At 38.6% G+C, this 21,361-nt stretch overlaps 1 protein-coding gene across 1 annotated transcript in view; it reads right to left on the bottom strand.

Annotated features, from left to right (window-relative positions):
* The window catches only part of KCNQ5 (potassium voltage-gated channel subfamily Q member 5), a 302,174-nt gene that overhangs the window by 66,777 nt on the left and 214,036 nt on the right, over positions 1–21,361 (bottom strand). Inside the window, exon 3 of the mRNA XM_064447806.1 lies at positions 7,794–7,920. Within this exon, the coding sequence (XP_064303876.1) occupies positions 7,794–7,920 (127 nt within the window). The remainder of the gene's footprint in view (positions 1–7,793; positions 7,921–21,361) is intronic.

Below are 21,361 nucleotides of genomic sequence, written 5' to 3' on the forward strand. Positions count from 1 at the left end.
CTAGGGGTATCACAGTCCCATGAGAGGCTGCACGTATGACAAGGACAGAGCAACAGGCAGTTGCAGGAGTCCAACACAGCAAACACCTGGTCTAATGGGATGCTACTCTGGACTAATATGGAAATGTTCCTAAACAATTTAGATCCTGCCTGGCAAGAATAATTTGCTGCTGCAAAAGCAAAACCTGTACAGCCACTGAGGCAGCGGTTGTTCTCACAGAGGAGCTACAGGAAAGAACTGGTGATGATCTGAGATGGGAGTTACAAGGAATGACACACACTGAAGCAGCTGATCTGCAGCACAACATTTGAAAAGAAGCCAGGAAAGCTGAGTATTCCTTGCATATCAATTAGGCTTTGACATGTTATTCACTTACTTCATTAAAAATAGAAATTTTTTTAGATGATAGGAGTGAGAAAATTTGAAAAACAAACCAACTATTTTACTACTTTTGAGACTCCATACACTGAGGCAGGCAGATAAGTGAATTTGGCACAATCCTGTCTACCTCTAACTTCCACACCAGTGCTTATATTAACAATTACTCAATGTTGGATTGGAGAATTTACATGTATGTGTGGAAATTTGAGTAACTATCTTGTCTATGGATATGATGGGAATTCAGTGTACTAAGGCAGGATACGAACATCTCAAATTGAATAAAGACAGGTAGTGAAAAGAAAGATATTTCTGTAAGCACCTTCATATACAGGGTATCTCTAGCAGCAACAAGTTTAAACCCAGTCCCTACAAAACATGAGCAAAATTGAACACACCAAGTCCAAAACCAGAAAATGTTGACTGCTTCTTGGTCTGTCAGTTGCTTACCTCCTTCTTACTGTATGTTTCCAAGTCACGGAAACCTTGTGGTTCCTAAGCAGCACTGGAAGTTCTATAATATACATTCATAATATACAATATTTTATAATATATAATTTTAAAGGGGGACTTAAAGAGGGACTATAGGAAAGATGGGGACAATATTTTTAGGAAGGTCTGTTGTGACAAGACAATGGGTAATGGTTTTAAACTAAAGGAAGGTAGATTTAGACTGGATATAAGGAATAAAAAGTTTTACAATGAGGGTGGTGAAGCTCTGGAAAGGGTTGCCCAGAGATGTAGTGGAGGCCGCATCCCTGGAAACATTCAAGGTCAGACTGGACGGGGCTCTGAGCAACCTGATCTAGTTAAAGATGTCTCTGCTCATCGCAGAGGGGTTGGACTAGATGAACTCTAAAGGTCCCTTCCAACCCAAACCGTTCTCTGATTCTATGATTCTATGATAATACTTAACAATATTGAGTTGCTATTGTTATTATTACTATAACACTACAATGTATTTTCTGAGATTCAAATATGAGAGATCATCAATCATTTGAGACTCCATAAATCATTTACAGAATCTGAGTGAGTATGGACAGAGGACCTCATTATTTCTAAATCATTTGACTTCGGCATTCGACTTTAGGAGTCTTTCCTAACAGAAGTGAGCTGAATTAGGAATTGCTAAACATTTTAGTGCAGGTACTGAGTTATATCAGTCTTGTTTGTAATGGACATAACTACCTCATGCTTGGGAAAATATCTTCAATAGCCTTCTAAGTAATTCTAATATCACAAATAAATTCTCTTTAGTAAAAGGTCTCTGGCTTTTAACAGGCCTATCTATCACAAACCTGTCTTCATTCTCTGACTCTTCACATCCCCGTGTTCTACCCTATTTCATTTGTTCTGGTGTGGATGTCTTGTAATTTGTACAGCTGGAATTGTCTATTTAGGAATGACTGATTATTCTTTGGATGAACAAAATCAAAGTTTCTCACGAAGCAGATGACTACAATTAACACCAGGTGACGGGGTAAATCAGCATCTCTCTCTGGACCAATTAAGAATTATTTATTGATGTTTGGATAGTTTCAATGGGGCTGAGAGACTGTAATTTCCTGCTCCAAGTCTCCCAGAGCAAGAATTTAACCATACTTTATCCAGAAACCAGAAACTGTACTGTTGGGTATTCTGCATATTTGGGAAAGAGAGTGCTTCTAATTTTGATGATAAAAGATCCAGACTGAATAAAATGCCTTTCCTTAGGAAAAGGGAATCGGTTTGTTTCTATGAATTACTTTGATTTCAATTAATCAGTATTTTTCAATGAAAAAAATCATTTCATCAGAAATCTTACACTAGCCTTGTTGACCTCCTTCATCAGCAGATATCTCAGCAAATGCACAGACTATGGATGCAAAAAAAGCTCAGCCCTCAGATCAAAACCTCAATCTTCAAGCCTCAGGAAAATTAAATGTGACACTACCCACAGCTCCCCAGCAGGAAGGAAGATGTCATTAGACACACCTCACTCAGGTTGCCCAATTCATGAGGTTCAGAGGTTGCCCTCTACTCAAAATAACATCGTAGTGACACTAGATCAGAAAACCCCATGTCAATGAACAAATACAGGCTGCTGAATACTTTAGGACATAACAGAAAAAAATTCAACAGGAACTGCATTGTACAAAACCAGCAGATTTCTTCTGAATAGCAGACATACAACTTCTAGAGGGGGAAGGCTCATAGCAAATGGTACCTTACTCAGAAGCGAGGGTAGTAGTCAGCAAAAGTAAATGTGAAAGAATAAGGCACCTAGATGATTCAACAGACATTACTTTTCCTACACAATGCTAAAAACTGGACTGCCAGGACTGTCAGACATGAAGATATGCCACTAAATATTAGTTTTAAAAGCCTACACAATTTGGGACCAACTTAGCATAAAGAGCACCTCTGTTCATTACACATAATTATGGCTGTTGAAATTATCTGAGGAAATTTCAACTTCCATTCTTAATACTACTATTACTACTAGCAGAGTATTTTCTGGAGTGAAGTGGGCAGCTTGTTCCTGAGATGAGTCAAAGTCAGGCTGGCAGAAGACCCCAAAATGTGGAATTTGCTCTTGCTGGAACTTGGTTTTGCTGGGATTTATAATAAGATGTGATGTGAGATGTGTCTCCTTGATCAAGTATATACTTAATTATAGACCATCTCCGGGTTAATTAGAGTTCAAATTACACTGGAAAGGGGCTGTTTATATTGTTTATCATGAGCAGCAGATTTACTATCTGTCTGTATTTAAACTATATAATGTGTCTAAATGCCAAGGTGACAGACACACAACGTATTATTACATAAATATAGTGAATTAATTAAAATTAAAGGTTCAGCAGATCTTGTAAAACACTAGATACGGATTTGTTTATAAAGGTTTGACAAAAGTGCCATATGATGGTTCATTACCACTCTAAGTAATGAGAAATAGATCCAGTAATATGCAACAGCCGCTGCTATCACGTAGTACTCTGAAACGAGGTTTGCCAGCCACGAAGTTCAAGAGCCTGATTACAGATAATGGACTTAAGCTTCCTGTTGGGAATTTGTTCATTCTGCAGCCTCAACAGAATTTGAACTTGTGACATTTCCATCATGCTGTAGCTTGACAAGAGGTAAAACAGAAGCATCTGTGGGGAAACTGCTAATGGATAACTGAAATACATTAAATCTTTCACTGGGCTGGACCACCAGGAAGTCTAGTTGCCCTGAAGAGATGTTATATTACTAGAAGTGGGCTCAAATTTAAGGTGAAAAAAATTCTGAAATAGGAGTTTCAAACCAAAAATTTAAATCTAGAAGTTGCATGAAGTTTAGGCACTAAAATTCACTGCTTCCAGCATTTGAAGGGAAGCGTGCTTCTGTGCTTTTCACTTGCACTTGCCGGGCTCCCTCACGTATGAGTCCCAAAGTCTCCTACAGAGTCAGTGGAGAGAAAGAAGTTCCTCCGAAAGCCTAGCAGGCTTCAGACATGCACATGAGACTGGCAGGATCTTATTCTTCTGACCCACAGCTTATTATTTATTATTCCTCATTATTTTTATAATGTGCCACTGCATAGGAGTCGCCCTGACAGACTGAGATTTCATTGTGATGGTAAAACCTTTCATATGCACAGGACAGTGGCCGGAAGTTGGTCAGGTCATATGCAACCATCTAGGAGGCCCATTGCTAGAGAAAAGAAAGTGGACTCTTCATTTATTTCAGTGTCCCTGAATGGTTTTTCAGGGAGAGGATGCCATACTTTCTTCCCAACTGGCAGACATGTCCTCTTTCATTTCAGGGATCTTCAAGGAGCACAGGCAGACACAGAGTTCTTCCCAGGCGTTGGTGTCCCTGGCTCCTGGAGGCAGCAGTTAGGAGATGCGATGCCTGGATTGCTACTCTTTTGCACAGTATAACATAGCAACGTTGCTCTGCAGTGCTAACAGCTAAGCTTCAGGCTGATATGCCCGGGAAATTTAGGATTTGCAGAAGTAAGTACATCTTTAAGTACATTAAGTTACTGGGAGGGTATGTTGGCATGCCCTTTACATTACGTACACGAGCTCATATACAATCAGAGAAAATAAGGGACAGCAGGTAACTCCTGACATGGAACAAAATGCAAATCAAGGTTTAATACGACACTACTATTCCCATTTTCAGAGAAATAAACAAGGGTAAAAACCTGTCAAATAATTTGGTGGATATCATTACTAACCTGGCAGCGCACAGCGATGCTTGATGAACTAATTTGTCAGGGTAGTGACATTGTAGGCACACTAACGTAAGCACAGGGCTTTGGCCCTGAATAAAATTTTTTCTGGTTATTAGGTTATTAATGGAAAAAAATAAAGGCTGTCTGAATGTGACCCTTGAGGCAATCCTCAAATTTATTATTTCTGGCTCTTAGGCCATTCCCCTGTGTGATTTGTGTTTGATCACAAAAATAATCAGAGAACAGATCTGCTGGAGATATACAGCAAATTTAATTAAGAGTAAACAGACTGTGTCTTCTAAAATATTATTGTTCCACTGTAACAATAAGCAGAAAGAATAACTGAATGGATGAGTAAGTAAATAATTAAACAAACTAATGAAAAGTAATAGGCAGAAACTGTCCATATGTTTTTAAGGAGACTTTAGCACTGAGTTCCCTGAGTTCCTCCTGAAGCCACCCTTTCTCCAGGCTGAACAAGCCCAGGTCCCTCAGCTTCGCCTCACAGGGCAAATGCTCCAGCACTGACCATCTTGGTGGCCTTCACTGAACTCACTCCTGTTTATTGATGTCTTTCATGTATGCTGTTGCAGGGGACAAAGAGGGTGCAGTATCTTGGATGTGGTCTAATAAGTGCCGAGCAAAGGGAGATAATCCTGTGTCTTCATCTACTGATGGTGCTGTAGCTAATAGAGACTGTTGGCCTTTGCTGCTAGGGCACACTTTGCCATGACTGCAAAGCCAAGGTTTCAGGAAAATAGTCACTTTATGTAGCAAGAGCTGCAAGATTACTTGCTAAAGGTTATTCCTCAAAAGATCAAATCTGGAGAGATGCCGAACATCAGATACTCCCTTCAGGTATGCTAAAGACCAGAAATGGACAAAAATCCACCAGCAGAAGAAGAGAGACATAGAATAATTACTGGCAAGAAAATCAAGCTACTGGTTTAGTTTCCAGAAGCTGCACTAGTAGCTGTACAGTGTTTTGCAGAACAAAGTTCCTTTTTCATCCAGTGAACCAGCATAGGAAGAAATCCACAAGCAAAAGACTAACTAATTCTGCTAGGAAGGGATGGAGTTGCAAGGGCGAGGGAGAAGATGTTTTTAAGGCTAGAGATTGCCTACATGAATGTAGGTGCAACAAGAAGACCAGGTGAATTACAGAGAAAGGAAGAAAAACCACAATCAGGTGAAGTAAACCCCAATGCTCCCCGAGGCCCGTGGTGGGAGACCTGCCTGAACTATTTCACAAAGAATGAGAGGGTAGCTATGAGCTGCTTAAAGGGGGGAAAATCTACATCAGTCACCCCATGATAACATGCAGAGTTCTGGACATGGAAGAACCCCTCCATTCACTTTTGCTGGGAATTAACACTTCAGCCTGAAGTTAATCACTGGCAGAAAACTTGCCAGTTGAATGGAGACAGGAGAGGGAGGAGAAACAAAAGCTGAACTGAACAAATTGCTAGTGTTCCCACCACAGCAGCATTTGGGAGATCAGCAAACAACTCTGGGATGTCAAATACTCCTAGAAAATTCAAAGCCTTTAAGGATTTATATGTTTCCAGTAAGTTCTAAATGGCTGAAGTAGGTTAGTTTTACTAAAATAGCAGTCTGGTGCTTTCTTATGGGTGCGTGCTGACAAAACCTGACTACTGCAAATTTTCAGGTGCACCACAAATTCTTGGAACAACGGTAAGTCTGGTTAAGGAGGGTAGCTGTGTTAATGCCAGGGAGAGTGAATGTCCAAATTTGTAGCCTCCCCTTGACAGGTGGCTGGTAAAGGCTGGGAAGATTTTTGAATTTTCTTTCCACTTTCCCTTTGGCCAGACATGGGAATCTCGGGGCAAGTGTGTGACCTGGCGCTGGACGGGGTGGCATGAGGTACCTACCCACCTCCCCTGCTGCCTGAACAAAACAATGACAATCCCAGTACATCCTCCTCTCCTACAGAGTCATACAATAGTGTAGACAGCGTAGATTCTTTCTCAGGGGGACACAGTGTGTGATGCCTTTCCACCTACTTATGCACACCTCGCTAAAGCCCCTTTCTCCATTGCAGGAATTCCTCAGTGGGAGAAGGTGTGGCTTTACCAGGGAATGAGGCAGAAGGCAAAAGCTTGCTTTTCACATTAGCCCTAACCAGTGCACTGGCGTGCTTTGCCATGGGACACTGTATGACTCTTTTTTAGATCAGGATTGCATTCATCTACATGACAATATTGTTATTCACTGTTTACACTGAGACCTATATGTGTAATTGCTGTAAGCAGGTGAAACTGTGTGCTAGTTGCTGTATAGATGCACAGGAGAATGTTTTTCCTGCCCCAATTGATCTATAAGTTAATTTAAGATACAAGCAGATGAAATTAAGGCTGGAGAGAGGAAGGAGGTTGAGAAAGAAGTTGGGACATCGATATCCTGAAGTTCAACCAATGTCCTGCAAAAAGCATTTGCTCCAAACCATTAGAAAAATAAGAATTTATCAGATTAATTTGGTTAACCATCCTTGATTTCTACCTTTATTGGGAAATGGTTTTCCTGCAGATTCTTTTTAAAAATAGAGTTTTGACTGGATGTAGGCCTATTCATCATTCTCAGAGAGGATTTCTAGCGCAAATAAGGGGAGGAGGAGTCTCTTGAAATAGTCGTAGAAGAATGCTATATCCTATGCCAGAGTCACTGGCAGAGCAGTACCTGGACGGTCATGCAGAGAGCAGTAATGCAGGGAGCAGCAATGCTGTCAGAAGACATTTCTAGGTAGGTTTGCAAACTTATTGCTGTGTACACATGTCTGATCACAGAGGTTAAATAAGGAGAACACAATGTATGCACGTATGTTCACGGTATGTATGCATGTATATACAAGATATCCAATATTCATGCCCATTAAATGCATACAGCTCCCCTCCTTTTCAAGGACATTAGCTCTCACTCCCTCATTCTTCCAATATACATGCCAGCTGTATGACATGCATAGGAAGATGTCTTTTGGAGAACATAAGAAATGTGGGCTCGTTCTTATTTAGGGACATTGCGATTTTATATCTAGAAAAGCCTTGGGCAGATGACAGGTGACACACAGCCACTCTGGATTTACACCTGGTTACTGTAAACAGAGTCTGATTGCATCAGTCTCATTCAGAAGCAAAACAGAAGGGGGGGATTTTATTTTTATCCTCAAATACACTACAGCTGGGACACTCACCTATTACACAGAATGGTTTTCTTGCAAAGCGCAGTCTTCCTTGCCATCCTCGGTATCGACAACAGCATCCAGCAGACCAGATACGAATAATAAATTCCAAACCAAAGACAACAATCATGACAAATTCCTAGAAATGGAAAATAAGAAAAATGCCTGTTACAGATAACCAACATTGAAGCATCAGGAAACTTACGATCACTGTCTGTGTCTCGTATACCCTGAGCACCTGAAGATCCCAAGCCAAACTTGGGACCCTGTTCCCCAGGACGGTTGCACAAAACACAGTCCTCGGAGCTTCCTGGAGAGGGGTCCAAATGTAACCTGAATAACATCAAATATCTGCTAAGATTGGCTACTAACTATGAAACACTGAAGGAATTAATCGTACTCAAAAAATACCAAAACAAAATATTAGGTGACTTTGGATATTGAGGATCAGACCACAGGTAATTTAGACAGCTAGTGACGAATATACGTTATATATACACATCCATAAAATTAGTTCTTAGTGTGAAGGCTGAATGTTTTGGTAGATATATCCTCGTTGTAGTAATATACAAGTGAAGTGATTAAGAAGATGCAGAAACATTTAGGAAATTAATTTGTCCCTAGAAGTAGGTTAAGATACATGCAAGTGTAATTACATGCAATGGATATGTAATTGTTTGTAAGACAATAAATGAATGTTCACACTAGGCATAATTTTCTCTGGACAACTTGTGAATGAAAGCCTTTTAAAGTCTCAGCTTTTTTGTCTGGCTTGCTTTTCTTTTACATTGGAACCTGTTTCAAGAATTGTCCATTTCAATAGCATCAACTTGTATTTATGCAGCTTATATTGGAAGAAATTTTTCAGTACAACAGTGAGCTCAGCAGAGTTGCAGCAATAGAACTTGGAGCACAATTCAGCTCCATACCTTAAGGAAATCTAAATCCCTATCATATGCAGTGATATAGTACATATACACTTGTATGAAATGATAAACTTAATTTAGATTCTCTTCTGGAATGCCATCAAAAAATTATTGTTTTGAAATGATAAAATAAAAATTTGTGTGTTAACCAAAAGAAGGAGAAAAGTACTTGAAGGGACTTCTTAAGCAGTTCATCAAGAAGAAGAGGAAGAAAGCTGTATTTTATTTGGCAGCTGAATGTACTTCCATGTCCAGGAGAAAGCTGTTCCTTGTCAGCCGACTAATTTGTTATTTCTACAGGATGAGGACTAGTGTGGTACTGGAAAGAAAACACTGCATTTGAATTAGCTGAAGGAACATTTGCAAGGGTAGTGTTGATCCAATACTGACTTCTTCCCAATAAACAGTTTGCATGCTTTTAGACTGTGAGATCCTACAACTCCGGAAGCCAATAAGGCTTTAAATATCACATATGTCAACTTGGGCATTAATGTACCTGAACAAATGGCATTATTAATACTGGGTCATGTAATGTTGCTTTACTAGCTTATGACCACTGGCAGTACATTGAAACATTGTGAATTTAATTTGCTTTTCCTGTTATAGAACAATTTGAAGACATAGTATTCCTTCCTAAAACATGTCAGCTCGTATAACTACATGACACCGAAAGAGGTTTTAGAACCTTCTTCAGTGACTTTGTTTCCAGTTTTGTAAATCTCATATTGAATGCCTAAATCACAAAAGCAGAATGAGATCCTGTTGCTAAAACGTGGCTAAAGAAAATGTCATATTTTTTGCTAGAAAAGAACATATGGAAAAATGAGTGTGGCTGTTTAAAGTTTTCTTTTTATTCATTCTACTACCAGAAACTAACTTCAGCTTAATTCCATGAACAGAGTTATTGCACAACTTTAGAAAGGATTATGTGCAAAAATGAAAAAGTTCTCCACGTAGCAACAATAATTCTTAATAGTTGGCTACCATGTGGTACATTTCCTTGTAGAAAATTCTGTGTAGGCCAAGAATAAAATGGACAAGAAGCCAATTGGAAAAAAGGAAGAATATGTATTTTAGTTGTTTAACTACCACTTTTATAGTGGTAGTTAAATTGTGAATTGTCAAATCTGGTTTACACATTGTTCGATGATGTCTCTGAATTTATGGAGGTTGATGGCAGGCATCCAGGCCATTTGACTTCTGACTCTCCTGATTAAGTTTCTTTTTTGGGGCAGGGGTAAGGGATGCCGAAGGAGAGGAGGCCAGCGAAGGATGAAACATTCTTTGCTTCCAATAAGATCTTTTCCTTGGTCAAATCCAATCACATTTCATTTGACTAAAGTTTGCCATTTCCCTGGAAAACATACTCTGTGTACAGATGCGGGAGAAACACCTCCTGCTTTGTACGTATGCTGAAATTGTCACAGGCATCTTACAGGAGCTGAGCCACACACGTCCTCTATCATACTCGAGACCCCAGCAGGGCCTCTGATGGATACCTGGCAAGAACAGAAAGTACTTACTGATTCTGGAACGACTAGTCTACAGCTTCAGTTCAGTTAAATTCATATCACAAAATTGCTTGTAGAAGTTGAAAAGAGGTAAGAGGTTTACTGTTCTGGTTCCTATTAGTGCTGTGCAGTTTTGTCGTCATCAGCGGTACGACCGTTAGCAATTACTATTTGCTATGCTTGCTCAGTTATACAAAGATGAAAAAATTCAGTGTGTGCTGAAAGCACATGTTGGAGAGTCTCTTGCAGTACATGGTGTACTCGTGTCAGAGGCAGAAATCCTATTTGTCTCTCGCACACAAATGCATATACATGTACTACAAAGAGAAACTTCATGGAGATATATCTATTCTGAGAGAGAAAAGAGCAAAAGGATGTTTTCTCAAATTTTTTATTTGGAGGGTGGGGTAAGAATATAAGATTTTTCTTGGAGAAACAATGTGAAATATCTTTGTTCATTCCTTGAGAAAAATAGTTACCATTTCTAGCAACATCACAAATTTATGCCTGGTGATAGTCTTTCAAAATCAAATGAAGTTTCTGCTACTTAAGTAAATTTTAACAACAGCTGCTGTAGTTACAGTAAGTGACCTCAAATACAGTAAATATGGCTCTGTGCACTGGAATGCTAAAAGAACTGCTGATTTTGAAAGTATTATATATGATTTTCTTTCACACATACCAAATTTATGGAGGTTTAAAAATATGGTTTAAGCTTTAATAATAGAAAAGACATTGAACAAAGTGGAGACTCAATTTCACACTTATTTGTGCACTTTCTGAAACAGTGGTGTTTCAAAATGATCCTAATATCCTGGTCACTCACTCCTACTTCCTCAAAGAACATCTGATTTTGAAGGAATAATATGCATATTATTATGAATAAAGTCTAAAGGAAAAGGATTTTCCTCGAAAATGCGAATTCATTGAAACAGAAACTCTTCATAGTCATATATATGACAGTTGGGCCAGGTTGAAACATGACTGAAATATGGAATCCCACACCACTGTGAAAACAGTAATATTTTAGTAATCAGCGCACTCAGTCACAATGTGAAGTCAAATCTCTGTCAAGGTTAATGCAGGCCAAAGAATGACATTATTTTTTCCTACGGTAGCTGCAGAGTCACGAGGTTCTTGGTTTTCCATGGACAAAAATTGGAAGGATACATTCCAAACAAGATAAGGATTTTTTTTTTTTTTTTAGATTTCATTTGAAATGGCTCATTACAAAATTAAGCATAAGTCTAGGCTTTTAAATAATTTGATTTTAGTTCCTTAACCAATTGAAACAGAAACTGAGAACATAATTGGAAAGGCATGTGATGGAATAAATCATTAGACCTCATATGATTTGTAAGCTTGCTGTGGAAATGATGCATTCCAAGTATCTTTGTCCTACATATAAATATGATGGAACTTCTTTAATTTTGGACTACTTATAGATATTAATAACAACATTTACATCAGAATGGGAAAATCCTGCACTGTTGATAAATCTGTCCTTCAAAATTCAGGAAGGCTGAATTTGAACTGATGAGCAAGTTTAGATTTACAGGAAAACTAACCCTTCCCTTCCTAGGTAGAGCAGTGATGCTCTGGCCTTTGCCATTTCTTCCTCTTCCCCTATTTTGTCATCCTTTTCCGATCACAGCTACATCTGGTCTTGCACCACAGTTACCAGTCTGTAACTTTTTTGGCTATTTAAGCTCACAGTTAGCCCCCCACAGTAACTGCTATGGCAGATGCATTGGTGGTTTGGACAGTGGAAAGTCTTTCTTCCTTCTCAAAGCACAGTTCATCGAGACTGATGTCATTCTGAAATGTTACTGCATACGCAGCTCATTCGTATACGCAGTCACAGGCAACTACGCATATGCAGGAGAAGCAAGGCTAAAACACATGGGCGTAAAAGAGTCAGTTATTTTTGGCATAAGGAGCACAAGTGTCAGTGTGCTTCTGGAATTTTTTACATCTGCATGTGCCTTGGTTGCTCTGCCACTGGAACAACGAGAGCCACACAAATGGCAGGAAAGGAAAATAAGAGGTCATCCAAAGCAAGGTTTCTATTAACAGATGGTCATGGAGGACTCTAATGAACAGGTTTGATAATTAATTAAATCAAGCATACTTTGTACAATCTAGCCACTAAGAGCATTTTTTTGGTTGTTTATTTTTTTTTCCCTATCTAATTAGGACACAAGCGGTGATTTGTTGCAATTGTCTACATTAATATGCTTCTCAGGTAGTTTTTAATTATAAGGATTTCCCTAAGCATAACATTATAACAGCAAAAAACTGTTTTTATCACAGCCTTTTTGTTCATTAACATAACTGCTAATTAAAACTTAAAATAACTTGCTGCTGCTGAAATCAGGTGCCTTGGTTGTAGACTGTCATGTCTGGGAATTAGAACCATTTCTGAGATGAGAAAATGACCAAAGTTGAGCACTCTGTGCTGTTCTAGGATGCTCCTGGTTATTTTGCAGTGTGTAAATGTGCTGAGGTTTGGATATAAGAAATTAGCCCACAAGACAATGGCTCTACTGTTATTTTAATTATATTTGTTGTATGGAAATTGTGTTGTTAAGTATTCTAAAGGATAATGAAGTAGGACAACAGAGCTGCAGACCAATGTAAGGAGCTGCCTGCCTTGAGTTCATAGGAGAACTGGGTCTACAAGTGACATTGTCAGGAGCCTGGGAAATGGACTAGAACAAATCAAATTAATCCCCTGAAATAAGCTTTAATAAGGCCACAAGTGTTTCCCTACTGAAGACAACATCTCTGCAGTGTAGCTGCACTGCAGATGCTCATCTGGTGTAAATCAGCACAGACTCACTACACTAGCACAACAGCAGAAATAGGAGGAGCAATATCATCTAATAGAGCTCAGGATGTGCCCCCTCTTCCCTAAGAGCTCATAAACAGGGAAGTCCAGTGTTTCCAAATCAGTTGGAAAAGAGGGAGAATAAACATGTTCTCATCCTTTAATTTACGGCTGACTGGTTTAAGAACGTCACCAGCTGCTAAAATCTCTTTATGGTGACACTTGATGAATAGTTCACACTATTCAAATAGCAATGCTTTATTATTCATCGTCAAAGAAATGAGATTGTTTTCTCATTCAATTAAAGCACGAACATAGCACCTCAGCTTCTGCATCCCTCTTTCAAGAAAAAAAAAACCCTCTACTGATTCAAAGTACCAAGCACTGGAGTGGGCTTTACACTTTAAACAGATACTATCAGGGTGTGAGGGGAACTGCGACAGTAGTCTGTCTCAGAGAAGCCTGAGGAAGGTTTGAGCCTTTAATAGCTGTGGTGCAGAAGCTGGCGGAGGCCTAGGGACAATTCTGTTATACTGGCCAGTTTCCAGACTAAAATCAGCAGATATGAATATGTGCATACATTATTGTTCAAACTAATAGTATAATTGGAATACACATTTGTATTATTCCTGATTCAGCGTTAGAAGGGGAAATCTTTGATCTAAACAGTTAACAAGTATACCTACATGTTCATATATACACTTAAGAACTAATGTTTTAATTCTTTCCAACTGCAGTTTAACAGTGGGAGAGGTGGCCATAAATCTGAAAACATACCCCAGAATAGACCCTATTAGTGGCATATAAATCACAACCAGAGCCTTCAGTTCAACTCCCAGTACAAAATACAATAAGCATGACATGAAATTTATGCACCTTTTTATTATTTATCAGTTTTATAATGAATGTGATACTTTTACTACACTTGCTTTTACAAATTATGATTAAGAATTCCTGTGTTGATTCTACTTTAATAGAGGATTATTGAGAAATCAGTTCTGTGCCATTTAATCTAATACACAACTACAAGTCTATTGATATAATATTAAAATCCCAGGGATATGCTTGGTTTTAATTAGCCACATGTTATATAGGTCTATCCAACTCCCTTTTAGCTTTTTGTGTTTATTACTTGAAATGGCACCTATCAGTCATATTTGTTTATTCACTTACAACAAAAAAAAGTCCAGAATTTTTATGTCAGGTAAACACAGTTTTGAATCAGACAGTAAAAGCACACACCAGAATTAGGTAGCTGTCATTTAATTATGTTTTTCATCATCTCTTATAGAGTAAATACAAGTATTTACCATATCAGACCCAATATGCGATTCCTAGCACTGAAACTGTGCTGACCTTCCTCAGCATCCGTGATGGAAGGACAGACACCCTTCTGCCTCCCCAGATCAGCAGACCCACTTCACACCACCACCACGGACTGGCTGCTGAGGATCTGCTGGTGCCACAGGAATGAATGCCACAGAGGTGCGCTGGGCAGCTGTGCTCCCGGCCCCGGCCATCACAGTTACTGTGATTACCATGTCAGGCATGTGTGGGCAAACACATCCCAAAACTCCTTTTGGCTTTCGGTGGATGTGGTTCTTCTAGAAAGACCCTGGTGATCACTGAAAACCCTTTTTCAAATTAGGAAAATGGCAACAGGAATTGTTGACGTCACCACCCATCACAGCTATCCTGTTCTTCCCCAGAGAAAGCATCACCCTTAAGCGCCCTTTCCAGTCACTCCCACTTACACGCACCGCTTTGTGCCGTATCATTTGTTTATGTGTCAGGTACAACTACACTCCTGACAGAATTCCTGAAAGGAGACGATAGCCAGAAAACTCACACTACAGAATAATTTTCTACTTTTCAAGTATTTTTGTGTCCTGCTTTGTGCTTGTTCACTTTTTCTTTCTCTGTAGTGAGATATCAGCAGTCAATGGTCTCATTTTGGTTTTAAAATTATCCGCATTTTGAAAACAATGAAGCTCTGTACAGCTGTACCCAGGCCTTTGCATTTCCTTTGTGATTTCTTCACGCATTTTTTTCCGCTGTAGTCACGTTTCTGATGTCACATGTTACAGGCAGACATTCAAGCACATGTCTCTGTAGCAACACAGCTCCTAAAATCTTCCTTTTGAAATGTTTGTGAAGAATTTGATACCTTTTGCTGTGTCCAAACGAAATGTGGAATGGGTGCCAGAGCCAGTACAGACTCTGAATCCTTTTATGCTCTGGCATCCGTGTTAATTTTGTATTGATGCAAGGGGTTTAGGCTAATTGTTACGGATGAGCACATGTATGTGAATTAACTGGTAACATTTGATATGCTGTATAGCAGGGTGGGACAGGATAGTTATTCTTTTATTATTTGGTCTTAGCATGTTTCGTGTCAAATCCTAGAGGCTCTGCAAATTATATTTGCTGTGTCCTTTATTTAAAGTGATTTCTCCTTGCAGTTTCTCAGTTCACAAAGCTCGTTAGCAGAGCTTCCCTAGGAGTACATTGGTGCATGTTTTGAACACTAGGAGACCTATGGGCACCTGGGATGATATACACTAAAATGTTTCCTAGACCAAATGTGTTCAGAAAGCAATTTTAAGAAAGCGTTTTCTGACAATTGGTAAATTTTGGCAAAACAGACTTGGAAGGCACTTTACCCAAACTGCCAAAATCCTGCTTATGCATTCATTTTCTTGAAAATATTAACAACTGTCATCTCGCCAAATATTTCTGTTACTTGTTCCAGTCTTTGGTTACAATATTTTTATTCAGTTTCTTAGTTTGAGTGAAAATGTTGAATTGGTCCCCTCTTTTCAGTCCAGTAACTAGACTTTGAAAGCCGTACACCAAGTCTTGTGTTCTACAAATTATGCCTTTTGCTGAATGTTTTGCAGCTTTTCCTATCATCTTTTCTCAAAGCTTATGGAATTTTGGTCTCTTAGAAAAAGCAAAGAACAAACCCCTTCCACATCCTACCAAAAACATACATATATCTTTGTGAGACATTAATTTCCTGTGATCATATCTTCGTATGGTGCAATCAGCCAATTCCTGTCTGGTTCAGATTTGATACCAAAGTTGTTATCCTCTCCATGACATACATCCTTTCCTTAGGCAATCTGTGGAAGCATGTAAATTTAAAATGACCAGCACTTATTTTGCTAATTCGTCTTTGTAGCTCACCCACAGTTCACAGTCCTCAGGGCTGGACTGAGTTTCAGTGTGTGTCTGTGTATTTACTATCACCCACACTTTAAACTGTCTTTGGATTTTTGTGTTATACCTACGTCTGCTCCAGATCCTCACAGATAATTTTTATATTTATCCGTATTTGGATACCTATTTGCTTGACTTCACAGTTTTTATACTGAATCTTGTGAAGAGATTTCTTCTCTCACTTGAGGAAAGCTCACACTTTGTAGCAAGCTATGTCTTTGCACACTTTGACATACCCGTGCAAAGTGGGTTATGGTTTCTGTATGTCACTCAGATGGTGGGTCTTCCCTAGCTTTACAAACAGGTTTCATACCACTGATGTTCTGCCTTTTTCAGCATTCTTTTCCTTTTGTAATTTAGTGTTTTGCAGACTTTTTCCTTACATATTATTTATAACCATGTACTTTGGCTTTCCTCTGGAGACATACTCTGCATTTTCATTTGGCAAATCAATATTTCCCTAACAAGGGTCAGGTCTGAATTTCTGATAGAGAGTTTGATATCTATCCATTTTTACTGTTGCAATCTAAACTGTTTGTTGCCTGTTTTAAGGAGGTAGCTCTTGCTCTCAGTGTAACAAGTTTGGATCCTTATCAAACTGGCGTGAAGCCAATAAAATTCAACACTGCAGAGTCTAGCATAAACTATTAAAAATCTACATCTATGGAAAATGTTACACTTATGACTTGGAAGTGGTTTCCCATGCTACATTGTTATTACTTAAACTGATAAAACAAGAAGGAAGACATGTCATGGAAGAGCAGTTGTGCAAGGTGTGTTGCTCGATTGTCCTTAAAAAAGGTCAATGACAGCTGGTTTGGCCCTTTAGCACAACGTGTTGATTAGCCTAAAAGAACATGTGCTTTTCCCTCCTCAAAGAATTATATCCCTATTACTGTGAATCCTGACACCCCATCGCTAACATCTAATCTTCCCCATTTTCCACTCTATTAATCTCAAAATCCTCGTAGAGATTCTGTGTTCTCCTAGAGAAAGCAGCCTCTTGAATGACTGGCTAAAAGGCTCTTTTCGCAATAACATGGACAGTCCTTTCCCTCTTAAGAATAAGCTCCCCACCTTTGAACGCTAGTCCTCCCTGTGTTGGGAAACAAACGGAACCAGAAACTGATTGTTCATAGTATTAGTATCTTCTCTCCTGACTTTCTGCATATAGACATACAATGTCATAGACAAGATAAGCTAAGTGACAGCTTTTATATAGGAACAGATAACAAGAATAAAAAAGTATAATGTACCTATTTAAAAAATCAGCACTGACTTTCTTACTACAGCTTAGTCATTTTAATGTTAAAATTGTAGCAGGTCATGAGTTGTATTACATTTAACACTGCTTGTGGGTTTGCTATTTCCATCCATCTTTCTTCATTGCACAGTATCACCCATTTCTGTATATATGCCCTGTTCATTCAGAGGGAATGGAAAACAATTTCATGCATGGTATTTCCTCCAGCAGCCATTGACTTGTGGCAACTCCAGTGATCATAACATTGCACAGTAAATGGAGATTTCTTGTTGGAGTGTACCTGGTTGGTAGTTCTGCCTGTGTGAGAAGCGCTCTGGCAGCAAGTCTGAAACTCTCTCTTGCCTTCTGCTGCATTTGCTATTGAACATTGTAGCACTTGAGGTAACCGTTCAGTTATCCTACCTTCTTTAAGTGATTCAGTTATGAGATTTTTCTTTGCCCTGATTGCAGATCATGTATAATAATGCTGTTTTAGTCATCTTTAGTCATCAAACCTATTTCAGCTTTCCCAGAAGAACTATAATATATTGCATTTTTTAATTACAAGAGAAAAATTATTCCATTCAATGTGTGATTTTTCATTCTTCTCATTACAAAGGGTATTTCTGTTTAATACAGAAGAATAAAAGAAGAGAAAGGAAAAAATGTTACTGACAACGTAATCAAGCCCAGAAACATATCAATAATAAGCTTATGACAGTATCGAGATATCATTATCTGATGTGTTTGAACTGTATTTTATCACCCTCGGCACTGTTGACAGATTTTTCGTACATACCCTTACAGCTTTATGTGTGGTGCCATGTTCCTTTGTTATGGAATAATTTTTATTGTTACTTTTATCTCTCTCCATAGCTACAGTGTGTGCTTATTTGTTTTACAGCTTGGTTTGTTGGTTGGTAGTGCCAACGCTGCCTTCTGATGGAAGAATTACAGCTTTGGGGAAATCTACTGTTATGTTTTTAAATAACTTCACCTTTTCATTTACATTTTTGCCTTCTGTCAGACTTCCTCCTAATAATTGTAGTTTCAGAAAAGTGCAACCGGCACTTACATTTCTAATGGAAAGTCTGCTCTGTTTGCCCACAAAGATTCTCAAGCAGTTGTAATGAGATCTGGTCCAAATTTTTATAGCAACTGTCAGCTCTGATTTGATGAAATCAGTATACATAATAGGACAGTATCAAATTAATCAGCAAAGACATGAAATTATTTATTTTGATAAGGTAAGAATAGTTTCTTTCAAACTAACAGGTATTTTATTATGACATGGTTGAATTGTTTCATGCTCATGTTAGCACCTTATTATATTAGTGTATATGAATCCAAACAAGACTGAGAACATGAAGGCTTTGACCTTAGCAACATTGTATTTCCCTCTCTTATTCTGTCTTTGATAGCATAAGTTTTGTAAGTCTAACAGATGCAATTTTTCAGATATTTCTATGCAGAAATTTTGAAATTTCAAAGCCTTGCTTCGATTTGGAATGAAAGAAAGCATTGAAAATGAGCATTTAATGAGAAACACTGATTCTGAGTTTTGACAATCTCTAGTAAACTTGAAAATCACCAATTTTTAAGCTCAGGAATCAGTTAATCTGTTTCTCTTGGGAGAAGACTCAAAAAACCTGCAATGTACATGTGGTCTATACCCTACATTCTTTGTCAGAAATGTACCTAGAATTGAAATCTTCCACAATCAGTTTTTTCTTTTATGCATTGTAGCCTACAGAGCCATCCATCCAGTCCTCTGCTCAGGTCTGGTGGTCTTTTATCACAAGAGGATTCAAGTTCTGGGACAATAAATCTAAATTGAAAAATTCTACTCTCTGAATTAAGCACTATCCATCTCCCTCCACTCTGCCCAGCTGTAAAATCTTGTAGTGGATTTGTATGATTACATCTCTGTGGCTGGATTCACTCTCCTAGAGCAGAGACAAATTAAATATGTGCTTGTCTGCTATGGGGCAGCTATACTCTATGTTTTTTAATCAATGTTCATCCTCTTTCTAGGTTTCTTTTATGGGAAAATGTTAGAAGAGAAAAATCTTAGGAAGAACTTAATTGCTAGAAGCACTTACTAGACTCTCCTTTTGGATTCATAGAAGTGACCACAGTACATGTAGAAGCCAGCCTCATCTGCTGCACACTGTCTGCTTTTATGTCTTTGGGAGCTATTTCTGCCCGAAGAATGTGTTCCTAAAGTATATTTTCAAAGGCCCTTATCCTACAGAACTGGGTATAGCTTTCCATACCAGCCTTTTCCAGAAGAAAAAAAAACCCAACAGGTTTGACAAAACCAGTCCTGCAGAAATTCACGAGTTTCACAATCTCTCCATCTTAATTAAAAAAGATAATTATGAAAAAAAATGGAATGCTTTGTCACTTCAAATAAAAATGACATTTCTTTCCTACAGCCTCAATTTTACTTTTAAGCCAAAAGTTCTAAAATGCCCAAATACACAAATAATATTTTATGCCCGGTCAAATGAAACATTTAACCTGATCCAAGACTTTTTTTTGACTTTCTGTTTTGCCATATCTTTGTGGGTCAACTCAAAATATTTTATTTATTTTCTTGAATTGACAGCAAAAAACTAGAAGTGAACCAGTTATTCACATAGCTTTAGTTGAAAATTATCTTAAAATACAGAGATTTTGGTCATGAGAGTGAATGACCTCCAGTTCCAGATATATTCCTTCTTGGCTATCTTCCCCTAAGTTTTGATTTTGCCTACCCAGCCGAAGTTTTACTTCCCTTGTGTTTATTATTTGATAAACTGCCAGCAAATGTACTTGTAGGAGATCAGCAATACACCAAAGATTATTTTCTTGCTGTGTTAGTTGGATTCTTAAGCTGCCTGTGGCTTTTTTGATGTTGAAGTAGATTTTATTCTACTGTCTGTCTGGGCTATATCAGTGCTACAACTTCAGTGCCAGAAGTTGTGTGCACAGACGAGGCTAAAGCATAATTGTAATCGTAGGTATAAGGAGTTTTATCTGATGCTCTCCCCCGGTTAGTCTTATTATTTCTGGGGGAAAAAAATCTAACCCAATTAATTACTGATCCGTCAATCCGACATTGCTCTATGTAACATGCACTTAACTTATCTGCAGGACACTCATTTTAAGCATAAAATTCAAATGCTAAACGCTCTTCCCTTGACAGGTCCCCTGATAAGTAGAAGATGCTTAGGAACACAGTAGTACTTGTGCAGATGCCAGAACTGAAGCCCTGGCTGGGTACAGCACGATGCAGCGGGGCAGGTTTGCCTTGGCTCTGGGAGCAGAACTCAGGCATTTCTGCAGTCCAGATGAGTCCATTAACCTCTGCTGACGCTCAGAAGCCCTCAGCTAATACTGCTTTTCTAAACAATGATTTACTTTGAGCTATCGCACACTGTCGTATTTTTCCGAGAGAGTATTTAGGATGCAGTGATTAGGAGATATGTTTTTCTGCTCCCTTGTAAGGTGAGGCTGGGGGAGATAAATGGAATTGACTGATTGCAGACCAATAATCTTCTCAGCTCCTCTGGCCTTTCTGAGAAGGAGGGAAAGGTTTTCTAACCTCATCTACACTTCCCTCTTTAACCTCCCTTTGTAACTGCAAATAGCTGCAATATGTCAAAAGCCACAGGTGCCAGCGCAGGCAGCAGCTCAGGTATTAAGTTGAAGGAACATTACATTAGCTTTTTAGCCAATTAACATGGCTGCAGGGGGGACCATCTGGAACAAATATGAGAAGCAAACAGTTCACAGACACCCAGAAGGCAGCTCTATGGATTGTTGTACTTGTATGTTACTTCATTAGAAAATAAACATATATC

Source organism: Phalacrocorax carbo, chromosome 3 (genome assembly GCF_963921805.1).
Source record: "Phalacrocorax carbo chromosome 3, bPhaCar2.1, whole genome shotgun sequence".
Lineage (NCBI taxonomy): Eukaryota > Metazoa > Chordata > Aves > Suliformes > Phalacrocoracidae > Phalacrocorax > Phalacrocorax carbo.